Source organism: Tachyglossus aculeatus, chromosome X1 (genome assembly GCF_015852505.1).
Source record: "Tachyglossus aculeatus isolate mTacAcu1 chromosome X1, mTacAcu1.pri, whole genome shotgun sequence".
Lineage (NCBI taxonomy): Eukaryota > Metazoa > Chordata > Mammalia > Monotremata > Tachyglossidae > Tachyglossus > Tachyglossus aculeatus.
The window spans coordinates 50,688,094-50,706,320 of record NC_052101.1 but is presented as its reverse complement, the minus strand read 5'-3'; the positions used below and the strand labels follow the sequence as shown (position 1 = coordinate 50,706,320).

Here is an 18,227-nt window from a genome sequence, read left to right as displayed (position 1 = left end):
ATGTAAATGAATGCCTTCAAGCCAATGGAAATAGATGTGGAGATGATGGGCAACCACTGGAGGATTTTGAGGAGTGTGAAGACGCAGACTGATGTTTTTTCAGAAAAATAGTCAAGGCAGGCACCAAGGTGAAGCGTGGACTGGAGATGGGAAGCAGGGAGGTCAGTGGGGAGGCTGATGCAGAAATCATGGTGGGATATGATAGGTGTTTGGTGGAAGAGAAGGGGCAGATTCTAGAGATGTTGTGAAGGTAAAACTGACAGGACTTGATGATAGATTAAATACAAAGGTTGGATGAGAGAGATGAGTGGAAAATAATGAAAAGATGAGTTTGTTTTTTATGGTAAGCACTTCCTAAGTTCCAGGCGCCTTACTAAGTGCTGGGGTAGATGCAAACTAATCTGGTTGGGCGGTCCATGTCCCATATTTTACAGATGGGGTACCTGAGGCACAGGGAAGTCGTGACTTCCCCAAGGTCACACAGCAGGCAAGTGGTGAAGTAGGGATTAGAACCCAGGTCCTTCAGACTCCCAGGCCCATGCTCTATCCACTAGGCCATGCTGCTTTTCAGTTGAGTTGCGTATAATGCTAAGGTTATTGGGAAGTGAAACAGAGAGGATGGTGGTACTGTCTACAGTGTTGGGAAAGACTGGGAGAAGACATGTTTTGGGTGGGAAGATGAGTACTACTTCAGGCACGTTAAGTTTGAGGTGTCATTGGGACATCCAAGTAGAGAGGTCCTGATGGCAGGAGAAAATGTGAGACTGCAGAGGAGGACAGAGGTCAGAGTTAGAGAGGTGGGTATGGGAATAATACACATAAAGATGGCAGTTGAAGCCAGGGGAGTGAATGAGTTCTCCATCCAACTCAGGAGAGCCAAGGAACCAACACCCCAGAATTTCCAATATGTCAGCATTCGAAGTCCTCATATTTGTCTTCCCACTGTGCCTTCTTATTCCAAAGGAGCTGGTCTCTGGGCCTCTGCTGAGATCCTGGGAGCACAGGAGCAGGAGACTTGTGGAGAGGGTTGCTAAGGTGAACCCAGGGCCTGGCCTCCAGGGGGAGGAGGCACAAAAGAGGAGAAGAAGGTGGAAGTTGGAAGAACAGAGAAAAAAGCAAAAAGGGAAAGAGGGAATGGGGGTAGATAGGAACAAATAGGTTAAAAAAAAAGGGAGTGTGAGAAAGTGAGCCGAGAAGCAGGTTCGCCAAGTGGAAAGTGCACAGGACTGAGAATCACGAGGCCTGGGTTCTAGTCCTGCCTCTGCTACTTACCTGCTCTATGACCTTGGGCCAGTCAAATTTCTCTGTTTCAATTTCCTCATCTGTAAAATGGAGATTAAATGTTTGCTCTCCCCTTTAGACCATGCACCCCATGTGAGCAGCCATTGTGTCTAATCTGGTTGTACTATATCTTATTCCAGCACTTATCAAGGAACTTGGCACATAGTAAATCTCATAGTAAGAAATCAGCAGCAAGTATACCAAATATTATCATTACCTGCTGTCTTCCTCCATCTCTGCCCAGCCCCAGGGTTAGACCATTCAGGCCTATGATGGGAGCATCTGTCTCAGTGGGATGATGTGTAATATGTGATTAGTTAGCTAAATAAATAATTGAATGTATTATTTGAAATGTACGTATGTGCACCAGAGCTGGAGATGGGTATAAATCACCAATGACTAAAATCAAACATTCTTTCAATTGTATTTTTTGAATTATTATTATTTTATTTAAGTGGTTCCTATGTGTCAAGAACTGTTCTAAGTGCTGGTGTAGATATGTTAATTAGGTTGGTCACAGTTCCTGTCCCGTATGGGACGCACAGTCTAAGAAGGAGTGAGAACAGGTATTGAATCCCCATTTTACATTTGGGGAAAGTGAGGCACAGAAAAGTCTCACAGCAGGCAAGGGGCAGAGCCCCTTGCCTAGTTAGAAGCCAGGTCCTCTGACTCCCAGGTTTGTGCTCTTTCCACTAGGCCACACTGCTTTTTATTGTGTGCAGAACACTTTATTAAGTGCTTGGGAGAGTACATTCCAATACATTACGTAGGCATGATTTCTGCCCTCAAGAACAAGTGGGATTACAGTCAAACTGGTGCTTGGGTTGAGTTAACATGGGCATCGATGGATTGATGGAAGAGACCTCCTATTGTGCACAAGAGACAAAGATTATGGGCAGGGAAACCCCGAGGAATCTGGCACTAGGGAAATAAGTCCCAAGGAGCCTGAGGTTTCTGAAGAGCCCAGTGAAGAATGGGAGATCCCAGTCCCCAGATCACCTGCTCAGCCGTGGACACTTGCGGCCCAGTCCGACTTGGACAACTTAACCTCCAAGTCATTCCTGCTTGGTTGGACGGCCCTTAGGAAGCCACTTCTAGACAGGTGGTGCACCGTTCCCCCTTTGGCAGGAACTGGTTGGCCTTATCACCTCTCCCCCTCCCCGGGAACAGGCTGAGGATGGCTGCGCCATGCCAAGACCTGCGTTGTTGGGAAGGCTGCACTGATAGGAATGAACTCTCCCCAGGAACGCTGGAGAGTCTCACGCAGATCAATCTCCCCACCTCCCACGGCCAAGCCACCCAGACAGTGGGCTGCTCTGTTCTCACCACTGGCAAAGGGACAAGGACCACCACCACTCTCTGGCTTGCAGCCCCTCCTTCACCGACACCCTAGAGAACGCCACTGTATCGATCGTCTATTGGGGCTGGGGTTGGGGGGAATGGGGAGGCTTTGGCTTTGTGGAATCCTGGGAGCCCTCCTCCCCCTCCACGTTGGGAAACTGCACTGAGTCACAGAGTTCCTCTGCATAGTAATGAGGTCGCCGGGAGGGCGGCTGGGGCGCTTTTAAAAGAGGGCGAGGGGAGGGGAGGAGGCAGAGCCGAGACGGGAGCCGAGCCTGGCACGGGAACCTCTGCTCTCCTCGTGATTTCTCTGCCCGGGCAGCCCCCGCGCCCAGGACCCGGGAGGCTGCTCAGAGCCAGCAGAGGAGGGGGAGAAAACCAGAGATTTAGGGAGGCTCGGAGGGACGCCGACCTCGCTGCCTGCAGATTGGCCATGAAGCTGGTGACCGTCGCCTTCCTCCTGCTCTTCGTCGCCATATGCTCCGTGGGAGTGGATGGTAAGCAGGGTCCCGTCCGAGGCTTCTGCTCGCCGCTCACCTCACTCTGTCTGCCGCCCTCCCATCCCCTGATGCCCCCCTCCTCACCCCCTCTGCCTGTTGATTGACTTATTTAGAAGTTTGGGGAGGTAGGGGGCATCCTCCACCTCGGTGGAAACAGCAAAGGCTTCGGTAGTGAATGTACCCAAAGTGTTCTTGTGCTAAGTTCATGTCTTCTCGTGGGGCAGAAGACAGAGCCCAAGCCTTCCAAGTGACGGATTCAAAGTATTTATCCTTAAACTCTGCTGCCTCCCCTACCTGTAAATCGTTTTCACGTCTCTCTCCCCTGCCAGATTGTAGATTGAGGGCAGGGATCGTGTCCCTTGTATTCTCTTTAGGGTTTTGATGACAGTGTTCTGCCTACAGTAACCGCTTAATAGATGCTCTTGATTGATTGATTTATTTATTGATTGATTGACTGGAAAAGGGATACGGGGGTGGAGAGAGAGAGAGAGATTGAGAGTTACTGTTGCCGCCGTCCTGACAGCCGCAACTCCGCGGTTTTAAACCCCGGAAGAGAAATAAACAGATCCTAACTCAGAATGCGATTTCTCTTAGGGTCAAAATGTAAGTGTTCAAGAAAAGGTCCAAAGATAAGATACAGCGACGTGAAGAAACTAGAAGTGAAACCCAAGTATCCTCACTGTGAAGAAAAGATGGTTATGTAAGTCTCTTATTTAATCCGTTCGGGGCTGACATGATTCTTTTGCTCAATAGACTTGTGTTGTCTGTCTCTGTCCTGCTCGCCGCCTTCTTCTCTGCCTGCTGACAAAAAAAAATCCTGATTAGTAATAATAATGGTATTTGTTAAGCGTTTCTTATGTGCCAAGCCTTGTCCTAAACGCTGGGGCAGATACAAGGTAATGAGGTTGTCCCAGATGGGGCTCACAGTCTTAATCTCCATTTTACAGATGAGATAACTGAGGCACAGAGAAGTTAAGTGACTTGCCCAAAGTCACACAGCTGCCAAGTGGCGGAGTCGGGATTAGAACCCACGACCTCTAACTCCCAAGCCTGGGCTCCTGCCACTAAACCACGCTGCTTCTCTAATCGAGACCTGTGAACTCGGGATGTGAAAGCCGAAGTGTTTTTAATGACCCTCCCTCCGGGCGGAGGGAGATAAGCGATCTGAGACTGTCGGGAGCGTTTAAGAACTGGCTAACTAGGACATTTCCATCCAAGAGAGAGCCCCTTTCAAAGCGGGACAGCGCTAAGGGAGCCCTTGTGCGGAATCCCAACTCCTTGTCCCTGTCCCATCGCTTCGCAGAGTCATTGGCGCATTCTAAGCCCAAAAGACACAGGACAGTTGTTAGTTAACAGCTGCAATTTACGGTGCCCAAACTACCGCGCCTGCGACGTTTCCCCAGAGCCGGTGGGAGAAGTGCTGTATTTAAGAGTTGCGCAGGACCGGCTATAAAGTAGGGTGTATAATTGTGCGTGACCTCTGCTCTTAGGCACTTCGTTTCCTCCCAGCTAGAAGAGGGGTGCAGAAGAGCTTGATTTTTAGCGACAGTCTTGTGTGTTCTCTTCCGAAGACAGGTAGAACGTAGCATCCCCAGTGAACCTCTCCGTTTGCAGCGCTAAGCCGCCCGGTACCTGCTGCGGGAGAGAGGTTTCTGTGGGGATTTGGATAGAATTGTGTCTGCTGTGCATGTGGGGAATGCTGAGGATGGTTTTAAAACTGGGGCACCCTGGAGAAGGACTCCAAGTTTCCTTGCTTCTCTACTCTCCAAATTAACCATTTGAAGCCAACACTCGTTCCTCCTAAACAGCTCGTGTGGTGAGTCCCTGACAAAGCTGACAAAGCGGAAAGCACATTTTTGCAAGCAGTGACCATCTCGCCCCTCCCTCCCCTTTCCTCCTCTTTACTCTCCAGAAACCGCCCCCACGTTATTCTCCGCCAGAGCAAGGGGTCAGCATATGCTAATCTGAGGTGTTCCCAGGAGATATTTACTGCTAATGACTTTGTTTTTTGCTTTGCTTTGATGGTATTTGCTCAGAGCTTACTTACTGTACGCCGGGTACTGTACTAAGCACGGTGGTAGATACAAGATTCATACATTCATTCAATCGTATTTATTGAGCGCTTACTGTGTGCTTACTGTGTATTTGGGAAGTACAAGTCGGCATATAGAGACGGTCCCTACCCAACAACGGGCTCACAGTCTAGAACGGGGAGACAGAAAACAAAACATAACATGTAGACAGGTGTCCAAATCGTTAGAATAAGTAGAATTATAGCTATATGCACATCATTGGACACAGACCATGTTCCACATGGGGCTGACAGTATTAATCCCCATTTTACATTTGAGGTAACTGAGCCCTGGTGACTTGCCCAAGACCCCATAGCAGACAAGTGGCAGACTGGGATTAGAACTCAGTTCCTTCTGACTCCCAGGCCTGTGCTCTATCCACTAGGCAACACTGCTTCTCATTAGGGGGTTGGGGAGTTTGAGTGTGTGCTAGTGAAACAGCAGCAACAGTAGTCTTTGGGCTTGCCTCTTTCCTCTCTTCCCCAGGATCTCTCCTCTCCTCTAGGCACCCTGACCCCCTCCCTCTTTCCACAACCCTACTCAGCCTAGGTAATTTAGAGATTTAATTCATCATGGATTTTTTTAAAGTGCTTCCTATGTGCCCAAGAAGTGGTGGGTTCCAGTCCCAACTCTGCCACTGCTGTGTGACCTCAGGCAAGTCACCTAATCTCTCTGGCCCTCAATTTCTTCATCTGTAAAATGGGGATAAGATACCAGCTCTCCTTCCCTATCAGATTGTGAGCTCCTTGTGGGGATAGGGACTGGATCTGATCTGATTAGCTTGTATATACAGCAGTGCTTGTCAAAGATTAAGCCATTAAAAAGAATGAATAAATGGGTTTGTGTTTCTTCAGTCTTAAAGTATGGCAGCAGACAGAAGAGAATGGGCATGTATGTTTCATCTGTTTCAATATCCTTTCACCTGGGACACTTGAACCTTCTAGGAATCTTTCCCTAAGGCTCCTTTAAATTTATAGCAGATAAAGTGGTGAGTTCTCCCTCTAACACACAGGTTAGGTGGGAGAGTTTCACCACTGGGGAAAAGAAGTGTATTTCCCTGTTTTAACCCAAACTGTAATCAACCTAGGGAATAGTTTCTTCTCGACTTCCCTCTGGGGGAATTAGAAAGAGCAGCAGATTGTCTCCAGGCCTGGTAGTGTCTTGGGGAACTGGGACAGAAGAGATTGGAGAATACTGGAAGAGTCCAGAAAATGTTCCTCTTTGCCCAACTAGACCAGTGGCAGCCCAATGAGAGTATCAGCACCCATTCAAGGGGGACACGAAGAGAAGGAGATGTCATATGAAGGGACTCTGTATGATCAGACTTTGGGAAACTGGAGACCATCTACCAGGGCAAATGGGGGCTAATTCCCACCTGTGTACCCTTTCCCAGTGCTTAGTACAGTCCGCTGCACACAGTAAGCGGTTAATAAATACTAGCACTATACTACTTTGATGCTTACTGATCAGCATTGTTTCAGAACCAAAGCCCCCAATCTGGTGAACAGCAAAAATGAGGATCCCAGTTCTACATTGTCAAATGGAAGAGAAATATTGGCAAGTTCAAGAATTTAGCCAGAACCTAGGAAGCAATCTGTCTTCCCACTTGGAAGAGGACCCAGTTAATGATTAATGGTTTGCAATACCTAGTAAGGACTGGCTCCCTTTTATCACCCCTCAGAACCACAGCACTTATGTATGTATCCATAATTTATTTATTTATATTAATGTCTTTCTCCTCCCCCAGACTATAAGCTCAGCTGTGAGCAGGGAAAGTGTGTACCAACTCTGTACAGTGTTCTGCACACAGTAATTGCTCAATAAATATGCTTGATTGATGGATTGAATGGTAATGAAGGGCAGGGCCCCAGAGAGATAGAGGCCTTCTGAGGACTGTGGAGAACTACCACTCAGTACAGACCAGAGGAGCCTCTATTTTTTCTTTCCATGGAGCTGAAATGATAGTAAGGTTTTTTTATTAAGCACTTACTATTTTTTTAAATGGTATTTATAAAGCACTTACTATGTGCCCGGCAATATACGAGGCCTGGGGTAGATACCTGCTAATTAGGTTGGGCACAGTCCATGTCCCATATGGGCTCACAGTCTTAATCCCCATTTTACAGATGAGATAACTGAGGCACAGAGAAGTGAAGTGACTTGGACTTGGTCAAGGTCACACAGAGGACCAGTGACAGATCCGGGATTAGAACCCAGGTCCTTCTGACTCCCAGACCTGTGCTCTATCCCCTAGGTCATGCTGCTTCTCTCCTTCTCTACCACAGGCCAAGCACTGTGCTAAGTGCGGGAAGAGATGCAAAATGACAAACAGCATGCCCCACATGCAATTCTCATTCTAAACAGCAGGGGGAGTAGGTATCTCAGCACCATTTTACAGATGAGGAAACTGAAGTCCAGAGAGACCAAGTAATTTAGGTAAGGTCACACAGCAGGCCAGAGGCCAGGGTCTAGAAAGTGGGTCTTCTGATTCTCAGTCACATATTTCTTTCACCATTCCATTCTGCCTCCTTCTTGTTTTGTACACAAGGATCTAAATGTGTTTCACTTACCTGTTGTCCCAAGCGCTTAGTACAGTTCTCTGCACACAGTAAGCGCTCAATAAATATGATTGAATGAATGAATGAATTAGGGGTAAGTAACTAGGGAAATGCTTCAGGCTTGTGTGTGTTGTTAGGGAAACTTCTACCTGCACCCAGTGCAATGCCCCTTTGCCTCCTTAGTCAGGGAGGCAATGTTCTTTAGGTTCTGAATCCAACATTCCTGCTACTGGCAGGTGTAATTTGCACTCTAATAGCAAACCTAGGAGAGCAAGTCCCCTATTTGGTAAAATCTTTCCACAATTGTATGCATTATCCAGGCCCTAATGGGAGTCTTGCCTTCCCCCCCAAACTCTCATGGGGCATTGGATCTCTTTGGACTCTTACTTCCAGAAAGATGTCTGCAAGAGAGAATTATCTGCATGGCAGGGCTTTGTTTTGTCTTTCCCCCTAGTCACATGAGGGTGGCAGAGGAAAAGGAAAACAGAGTCATTCATATTTTCATATTTTCAGCATGATCAATCAGTCAGTGGTATTTATGTAGCACTTACTTTGTACAGAGTACTACACTAAGTACTTGAGAGAGTATAATACAACGGAATTAGCAGATATATCCCCTGCCCTTAATAAGCTTATACCTTAGAAGGGGAGACAGACATTAATATGAATAAATAATTTATAATGTATAATTTAAAGATTTGAACATAAGTGCACTTGAATATTGGTAAGTCTAAGTTTTAACCCAAACATATGTCTCCTAAAATGTTTCTCCCTTCCTGGTTTTGAGAAGTTGCCACAGTCAACCAACACTTCAGAAACATTACTTTAGAGACAGTTATTCATTCATTCATTCATTCATTTAATTGTATTTATTGAGTGCTTACTGTTATGGTACTACTAGTAGCAGCAGTAGTAGTAAGCTTGTTGTGGGCAAGGAATGTGCCCGTTAATTGTTGTATTGCACTCTCCCAAGTGCTTAGTATAGTGCTCTGTACATAGTAAGCACTCAATAAATATGTTTGAAAGAATGATTTGTAGTAGTAGTAGTAGTAGTAGTAGTAGTAGTAGTAGTAGTAGTAGTAGTAGTAGTAGTAGTAGTTGTAGTAGTAATAGCAATGATACTGATTACTACTGAGTGCAGTGCACCAAAGTGAGAACTTGGGAAAATAAAACAGAAGGATGAAATGCATTTCCTGCTTGCAGAGAGCTTCCACTCCAGCCTTGGAGGCAAGACATGAAAGGATTTACAAGCGTGGAATCAGAAAGCTTGAAATGGAAGGGAGGAAGTGCTTTTTGCTGAAACCTAATATCTGTAGAGAGAAATACAAGACATTGAGAGGGCTTGCTCAAACTAAGCCTTGAGGATCAAAGTCAAGCTTGAAAGATCTCTCTTTTTTCCCAGAAAATTGCAATTCTGGGCTTCTTTTGACAAGAATCTCTTTAGTAGTTTAATATCAAAAAGGAAGAAGCACTATCAGTTAGTGAGCCTCCATATCAATAAATGAGTGAATAAAAGTTGACTGCCTGTGACAGCTTCTCCAACACCTTTGAACTGTTGAATTCCTAAAACCTCCTATCTCGGTGGGTTGGGGGGAAACAGAGAAGCAGATGGCCTCGCAGATGGAGCACAGGCCTGGAAGTCAGAAGGAGCTGGGTTCTAATCCTGGCTCTGCTGCTTGTCTACTGTGTGACCTTGGGCAAGGAAATTAATTTCTGCTTGTCTACTGTGTGACCTTGAGCAAGGAAATTAATTGTTTTTATAGTACTTGTTAAGCGCCTACTATGCCCTGAGCACAGTTCTAAGCACTGGAGTCAAAACAAATTAATCAGGCTGGACATTGTCCCTTTCCCACTTGGGGTTCACAGTGTTAAGTAGGAGGGAGAAAGATTTAATCCCCATTTTACAGGTGAGGTAACTGAGGCACAAAGAAGTTAAGTGACTAGCCCAAGGTCACACAGCAGTCATGAGGCACAGTCAGCATTAGAATTACAGGTCCTCTGACTCCCAGGTTCATGTCCTTTCCACTAGGCCATGCTGCTTCTCTGATTTCTCTGTGCCTCAGTTACCTCATCTGTAAAATGGGGATTAAAACTGTGAGCCCCATGAGAGACATGGAATGTGCCCAACCTGATTAGCTTGCATCTACCCCAGTGCCTCTCCCTCTTAAGTAGGAGGGAGAAAGATTTAATCCCCATTTTACAGGTGAGGTAACTGAGGCACAGAGAAGTTAAGTGACTAGCCCAAGGTCACACAGCAGTCATGAGGCACAGTCAGCATTAGAATTACAGGTCCTCTGACTCCCAGGTCCATGTCATTTCCACTAGGCTGTGCTGCTTCTCTGATTTCTCTGTGCCTCAGTTACCTCATCTGTAAAATGGGGACTAAAACTCTAAGCCCCATGTGAGACATGGACTGTGCCCAACCTGATTAGCTTGCATCTACCCCAGTGCTTAATACAGTATCTGATATATTGTAAGCGTGAAACACATACCTTTAAAAAAGGTCCCTTCAGTAATGGTAGACCGCCCCCCCACCACCAATTTACCTCCCTGCATCAAAATCTAATTACTTCTGCAACTACAAACAGAAGCCCCATCAAGGCAACTTCTATCCTCTGATTTCATCAAAAGCCTGAAATAATAGACAAGAAGAATAAACCACACAGTAAGGAGAATTTGGGCAGGGGAACCAGATAGTAACAAGTTCAAAGGCATCTGGAAGCGTGGAGTCCCACCAACTGTTTCCTACAGTCACACTGTCAAATCAAAAGCAGCACCCTGTATCTTCAGCTTCCCACTTCAGCCCTTCCCTCCTACGTTCTGATCTCTCCTCCTAGATCCTCCTCTTCTCTCCTACACTTCTTCTCTTGCATCCTCCTCTCTTGCATTTTCCTTTGTTTGGTACTCACATTTCTTCCTGCATCTTCCCTCCCCCTTGGGAATTCTCACCTCCCATCTTACATCTTCCCCTCCTGCATTGTCTCCACTTGGATTCTCACCTCTCATCCTGCATCTTCCCCTCCTGGATTCTCAGCTTCCCTCCTGCATCAATCTCTTTCCTCCTGCATACTGATATCCCCTCCTGCATCCTTCTCTTTTGCGGCCTCACCTACACTCCTGCATCCTCCCCACACCCCCTTGCAGGAAGGCAGAAAGGAGCTGACTGCTGGAGGACCGTAATCAAGTGCTGGTTGGCTCTGGTTCCAAGCTTACAAGTCAAAGACGTCCCACTTACTGACATCTGCTCATCACAAAGTCAATTGATCACCCCCACCCCCACCCCCCGCCTCCCCACTCGGCACATCTCCAATGCGTCAGCATGGCATAGTGGATAGAGCACGGGCCTGGGAGTAAGAAGGTCATGGGTTCTAATCCCAGCTCTGCCACATGTCTGCTGTGTTACCTTGAGCTAGCCACTTTACTTCCCTGGAACTCAGTTACCTCATCTGTAAACTGGGGATTGAGACTGTGAATCCCACATGGGATAGGGACTGTGTCCAACCTGATTTGCTTGTATCCATTCTAGCACTTAGTACATTGCTTGGCACATAGTAAGTGCTTAACAATTATCACAATTGCCCTACTGAGAGCTCACCTCCTCCAGAAGGCCTTCCCAGACTGAGCCCCCTCCTTCCTCACCCCTCCTCCCCCTCCCCATCCCCCTGCCTTACCTCCTTCCCCTCTCCACAGCATCTGTATATATGTATATATGTTTGTACATATTTATTCCTCTATTTGTTTATTTATTTATTTTACTTGTACATATTTATTCTATTTATTTTATTTTGTTACTATGTTTTGTTTTGTTGTCTGTCTCCCCCTTCTAGACTGTAGCCCGCTGTTGGGTAGGGACCATCTCTATATGTTGCCAACTTGTACTTCCCAAGCGCTTAGTACAGTGCTCTGCACACAGTAAGTGCTCAATAAATGTGATTGAATGAATTAATGAATGAATTATCATTATTATTATTATTATTACCCGCATGATCAACTCTTCTATTAAGTGAGAATACACTGAACACTTTAATTGGCTCTGGATGGCAAGGAAGTTTTTTTTTCCTCTCAGTGTGCACATGCCATTCTTGTTAGTGCTCCTTATAAAAAGACAGCCTTTTGCTCTATTTTGCCTCCCTCCTGCTGCAAGGAAATCCACTTCCTCTTTGCTGCTCACCATGGGAGCCGAGAACAGCTGGCTGCCTGCCTCTGTGTATTAACTAATGAGGACTGTTAGGGGTGGCCTAGAGTCAAAGAAGCCAGCCCAGGCCAGCACTCCAGGCTGCAGAGGCAAGAAGACCCAGTGGTGGAAAGCTGGGAATTTGGACTGCCTCCCCATCACTCTGCTCTCCCTTCTGTTTCAGCATAACCACAAAGAGTGTGTCACGGTACCGAGGCCAGGAACACTGCCTGCACCCCAAACTGCAGAGCACAAAGAAGTTCATTAAGTGGTACAACGCCTGGAATGAGAAGCGCAGGTAGGTAGTACCCCTCGTGTTCCTCCAGCCCCTCCCAGCCTCACAAGGCCAACACACTTCAATTCATGAAGCTCAAGGGGGACTTTGGCCCTAAAAAGCCCCCTGACTCCTCCAAAGCATACAGAAGGGAGCAGTCAAGCATCCTTGGGAGTCCTGCGCATGTCCCCACTGGGGCTGAAATCATGCCAAGGCAGGGGTACCTGGGTGGGGAGAGGAAGGAGAGAGAAGATGTAGGGATGTCACCGGCCTTAAAGCTTTGAAGTCTGGGTCTCCACTTTGCCCAGCAATGCTTGTCCACAAGCCAAAGATTTCCATGTTGTTTCCGTTTCTCTTCAAAAACTACTATACGTGTGCAAAATAGCAAGGGATGATAGTGAGCTCCCCTTTCTCCCTCACTCCAGAAATCTACTAGAATTGAGAGATAAAAACCTGTTCAGCTATTTGTTTTCTCATTCTTCATCATAAAAAAAACTTGGGTTCTTCCTACCATTAAGAAGTCTATGCTTCTATGCTTCTGCCGCTAATCTCCTCACCGTCCCTCGTTCTCGCCTGTCCCGCCGTCGACCCCTGGCCCACGTCATCCCCCTGGCCTGGAATGCCCTCCCTCCCCACATCTGCCAAGCTAGCTCTCTTCCTCCCTTCAAGGCCCTACTGAGAGCTCACCTCCTCCAGGAAGCCTTCCCAGACTGAGCCCCCTCCTTCCTCTCCCCCTCGTCCCCCTCTCCATCCCTCCCGCCTTATCTCCTTCCCTTCCCCACAGCACCTGTATATATGTTTCTACATATTTATTACTCTATTTATTTATTTATTTTACTTGTTCATATCTATTCTATTAATTTTATTTTGTTAATATGTTTGGTTTTGTTCTCTGTCTCCCCCTTCTAGACTGTGAGCCCACTGTTGGGTAGGGACCATCTCTATATGTTGCCAACTTGTACTTTCCAAGCGCTTAGTACAGTGCTCTGCACACAGTAAGCGCTCAATAAATATGATTGATTGATTGATTGATTGATTGATTCTTGGAAATGTGAATTAGAGATTTAATACTCAGGGAATCTTGAATATTCCTCCTCATCAACTCTATCTAATCCTTTTCCCCTGCCTGGTGGTTCAGAGACTGCTCAAACTGGACTGGTCAATAGATTTTTCCCAATGTCTCTGTAAAGTTGGCAGTCCAAGGAACCACAGGAATCAGTGCCCCATGCATAACCCCTCTGCTGACTGGCTATTTTTTCCACAACATTAGCCTGCCCTGTATTCTGAAAATGGCTTGGCTGAGTCATTGTGCTACAAAGCTGTAAGAACATTTGAGGTTGTCCTCCAGGGTTGCTCTGATCTCCTGCACATCCAAGTCCAGGGCCACAAGGGACTAGAGAATTCTCTTTATGGAGACTGGGCCAGCAGACTCCAAGTGATAACAGAGAAGAAAAACACTCCAGCCTCTTCCTAAATCAAAGCAGACGATTCTGATTTGCATTTGAGTACAAACAAGCTGCCTGAATTCAGGAGAGGATGGTGAGATCAGACTATGTGAAGGAGGCAAGACTCTTCATAAAATCTGGGGTGAAAGAGGGAACTGAGCCTTCAGGAAGTAAAATACAGGTATGAGAGGTAATTGTAGCAATCATAATGGCCAGGGAAGAAATTTAACCTCTACATCAAACTAAACCAGCTGGAAAATGAGATAAAAACAAGGTTCTACATCAATGCCATCACCCTGAAGAGTGAGGTAGCCTGGTCCTTAAATTCAGAGCATGACCATTGAAAGGCATTTGAGGTTGCAAAATAAGGAAGGTCAGTACAGGCAGGGAACCAGCTTAGCGATCTTCCGTAGCACAGAGTTTGACTCAGCATTCTAGAAAAACAAAGTCCCTATTCAGCAACCTAAAAAAGTGAGCGGCTGGTGGAGTTGGAGGGTTGCTGTTAGTTTAGTCATCTAGAAAAGCAAGGAACTGGTTTAGTATCCTAGGAAAGCAAGGGCATGTATTGACAAGCTAGAACCACAGAGGGCCAGCTAGGTGGTAGAATGTGACACTGGATATTTCAACCATGACCATCACTGGAGATGAAACTACGTTCCTCTGCAATTTTCACATCATAGCATTGATAGCCAGGTCTTCTTTAAACATGAAATGGAAACAAGCACAGAGAAATGCCCTAAACTGCACACTCCCCCCAGCCAGTTAAGCTTCTGGAATCACAGAGAACACCAGTCTTGAGTATTTTCCACAGCTTGATGAAAATTCCTGGTAGAGATCATGGGTTGCCCATCCATTCATCACAAACTTTTTTAAGGTGTTTGGCTGATTTATTTTCATGTTTTTTTATTGAGCACTCTCTGATTGGGAGATCAAGATGGGCTCCTAAAGAAATTCCATTGGTTGCACTGCCCATTTGTATCAGTTAATAGTATCTTTTGAGTATCTACTGTGAACAGAGCATGGTACTGGACACCTATTGGGTGCACAGCACTGTGCTAGGTCTCTGCTGAGTGTAGAGTGCTGTACTAAGGGGTTGGAAGGATACGAGAGAGGAAATGACACGGTGCCCATTCTGCAGGGATCTGCTCTGTTCTTGTTTGGATTTGGCAAAGAGGCTGAAGCCCCTCCTTGTAAAATGGCTGATCGAGTGGATCAATCAATCAATCAATATCATATTTATTGATCACTTACTGTGTGCAGAGCATGTACTAAGTGCTTGGGAGAATACAATACTACAGAGTTGTAACAGTGGATGAAAACAACTGCCCATCTTTTGTCTCCTTTCTTTTCCAGGGTCTATGAAGAATAACATGAGGAAAATCATAGTTAGCAAAATCTGAAGTGGCTGGCAGACTTAAGCAATGGACTCTGCTGAAGAATCTTTCCTTCTCACAGACATAAGACACAGTTTATCTATTATTGCAAAGCACTTTTTTCAGAGGGTCAGTTTTTACATTTTATAGCTTCCAGATGTCATAACTGTCTCTTGCACTCCAGATTTCATAGCTGCCTGCTCTTCACTGAAATTGGGACACTCATGCTTTTCATTTTTAAAAAATGCTTTTTTGTACTGGTTCATAAGTCACTATGATCACACTTGGGCTTTATAAGCTCATTAGCTGGACAATAATCTTCGCTAAGATATTTTGTAATGGGTTTCCTTTCCTCCAGGCCCAGGGAACCTTCTCCTTGTGATTTTGTGCAGCTTTGAGGAGCCTGGATAGGGCTAAGGGGTTGCCCCCCAAGTTTCCACACCAAGTACCACACCTCTCTCTATAATGGAGCTCCTTGAAGGTGGGTTCCCCAGTCACTGGTCATATGAGGAACTGTCCCAGGAGCTTTCTTTACCTGGTTGCTGGGGGAAATGATTTTTCTTCACTTTTCCTCACTTAATCTTTTCACATATGAAAAAAGCCACGTGGAGGCAACTGAATAACAAAAGGCTGTTGCCCAAAGAGGCTTGTTTTTCCTTACCAGGTGGGCCTGTGAAATGCACACTGCTGCAATCTGGAGATCTTTTAAAGCTTCCAAAACAGAACAAATGGTTCCCTAGATTTCTAGTGAAAATCATTAAAGAAAGCCTTTTGCTATATAGATGCACACACACACACACACACACACACACACACACACACACACACACACACTCATATTCTCTCTCTCTCTATTTCTCTCTCTCAGAAAGGGACCATATATTGGCATGTTGCTTTGGAGACAGGACATGCAGTACTAAAGCAATATATTTGTTACTTTGAATGTAATTCTTCTTCGATGGTAAGCAGTGCAGTGCTCTCTTTGAAAATAACAAAACTACCTTTTCCCTTGTAAATACGCTATAGGGAAGCTCCATATCCTGCTCCTTCAGTATAATGGATTGTACTGCTAAATTATCATATGCTATTTAAATGTTTGAAGTAATTAGAATTGCATGCAGATTTCATATTTCTTTCTAAGACAAACGGAAAAGTAATAAAATATATTTAAAAGGTATCCCGGTTTGTGGCTGTGTGGTTTTTGTTCACTTGATTAAAGCAACCAACAGGTGAGGTTCTTTCTTCCGTTCAGATACTTTAAATGAATGGTATATTTGTTTGAGGGCATTCATACATTCATTCCATCATATTTATTGAGCTCTTACTGTGTGCAGAGCTTGGGAGATTACAACACAACAATAAAAGACACATTCCCTGTCCACAAGGAGCTTACAGTCTAGAGGAGGGGAGACAGACATCAATGCAAATAAATAAATTACAGATATGTACATAAGGCCTAATGAGTGAGAAATCCATCAGCCAGCCAGTTAGTTGATGTTTTCATTGGGCACCTACTGATTGCAAACACCACTGTGCGAAGTGGTGGGAAAGCACATCAGAAATCAAAGACATGGTCCCTATGCTTAAGGAGCTTGTGATTTAATGAGAGAAATACTAATGTCTATGTACTTCATGTTTCTACACTTTGTGACCTGGGAAGAGTGACAGAGGTGGGAATTGTCAGCGAGAGGACTGTGGCTAAAACCTTCCCCTTCTGATCATCATCCTTCCACCTGACCCTGCTTGGGATGCTTTCATCTGAAGCAGTGAGACAGTCAGTCTTTCACTGAACAATCATGGAGCGCTAATGCTATAATCAAACACTTGGAAAAGTACGATGGAATCTCTACCAATTAGTCAATCAATGGTATTTATTGAGTGCTTACTGTGTGCAGAGCACTGTACTAAGTGCTTGGGAGACTACGGTATAACAGAGTTGGTAGATACTTTTCCTGCCCACGACTAGCTTAGTCTAGAGGGGGAGACAGACATTAATAATAATAATGATGATGATATTTGTTAAGTGCTTACTTACTATGCTTGGCACTGTTCTAAGCACTGGGATAGATAAAACGTTATCAGGTGGTCCCACACGCGGCTCACAGTCTTAATCCCCATTTTACAGCTGAGATAACGGAGGCACAGAGAAGTTGACTTGCCCAAAGTCACAGCAGACAAGTAGCAGAGCCGGGATTAGAACCCATGACCTCTGACTCCTAAGCCCATTAATATAAATAGAGGAATTATGGAAAAGTACAGAAGTGCTATAGTAGACATGATCCCCACCCTCATAGAGTTTATAATCTAATGAGGGAGACACTCGAAGAAATTACAGGTAGGGAAAATGACCATGTACAAAGATACATACACAAGTACTGTGGGGAGAGGTGGTGGGGTAAGGAGTACCAAAGTGCTTAAGCGGTAAGGACTCAAGTGCATTGGCAATTGCATTAAGGAGGGAAATAGGATGGTGAAATGAGAGATTAGTCAGGGAAGGCTTCCTGGAGGAGATGTGATTTCAGAAGGACTTGGAAGATGGGGAGAGCAGTGGTCTGCCAGAGGTAAAAAGAGAGGAAGTTCTGGGTAGGAGGGAGGGTGTAGATAAAGTGATCCTGTAACTGAGACCAAAGAGCAGGGACTGCATGTTTGGGTTCAGGAGCTGTGGAGCCTGTTGCCAGGGATGGCCATGGACAGAAAGAAGAGGGGTAAACTAGAAAGGGAAACCCCAGATTGGCCTTACACAATTCCAGGCTTCACTTCTACAAGGGCCTTGAAAGAGGGATAAAGGTCATTGTCATTCATTGAATCGTATTTATTGAGTGCTTACTCTGTACAGAGTACTGTACTACGCACTTGAAAAGTACAATTCAGCAACAAATAGAGACAATCCCTGCCCACAATGGGCTCACACTCTAGATGGGGGGAAACAGACATTGTCAACAAGCATATGTGCTAGCTGACACACACATTTCCTTATTCTTAAATCAGTCAATGGTATTTATTGAGTGCTTACTATGTGCAGAGGACTGTACTAAGCGCTTGGGAAAGTACAAATAAACAGATTTGGTAGACACATTCTGTCCACGTATGATCACTTGAAGACAATGCAACAACCTGAACATTGACAGTCATGATGTCAGGCAGCTTATGGCTCTCCCACCTCACCCCCTAAGTGAATATACCTACTTGGATCCATAAATCCATATCAT

General features: G+C 45.5%; 1 protein-coding gene across 1 annotated transcript; it reads left to right on the top strand.

The window, feature by feature from the left end:
* The first annotated feature begins 2,899 nt into the window (after window positions 1–2,899).
* CXCL14 (C-X-C motif chemokine ligand 14) lies at window positions 2,900–16,195 on the top strand. Its single transcript, XM_038772855.1, has 4 exons — window positions 2,900–3,119; window positions 3,717–3,822; window positions 12,111–12,224; window positions 14,999–16,195. The coding sequence occupies exons 1-4, from the start codon at window positions 3,056–3,058 to the stop codon at window positions 15,012–15,014; spliced, it is 300 nt and encodes a 99-aa protein (XP_038628783.1). The 5' UTR covers window positions 2,900–3,055; the 3' UTR covers window positions 15,015–16,195.
* Window positions 16,196–18,227: the final 2,032 nt, after the last annotated feature.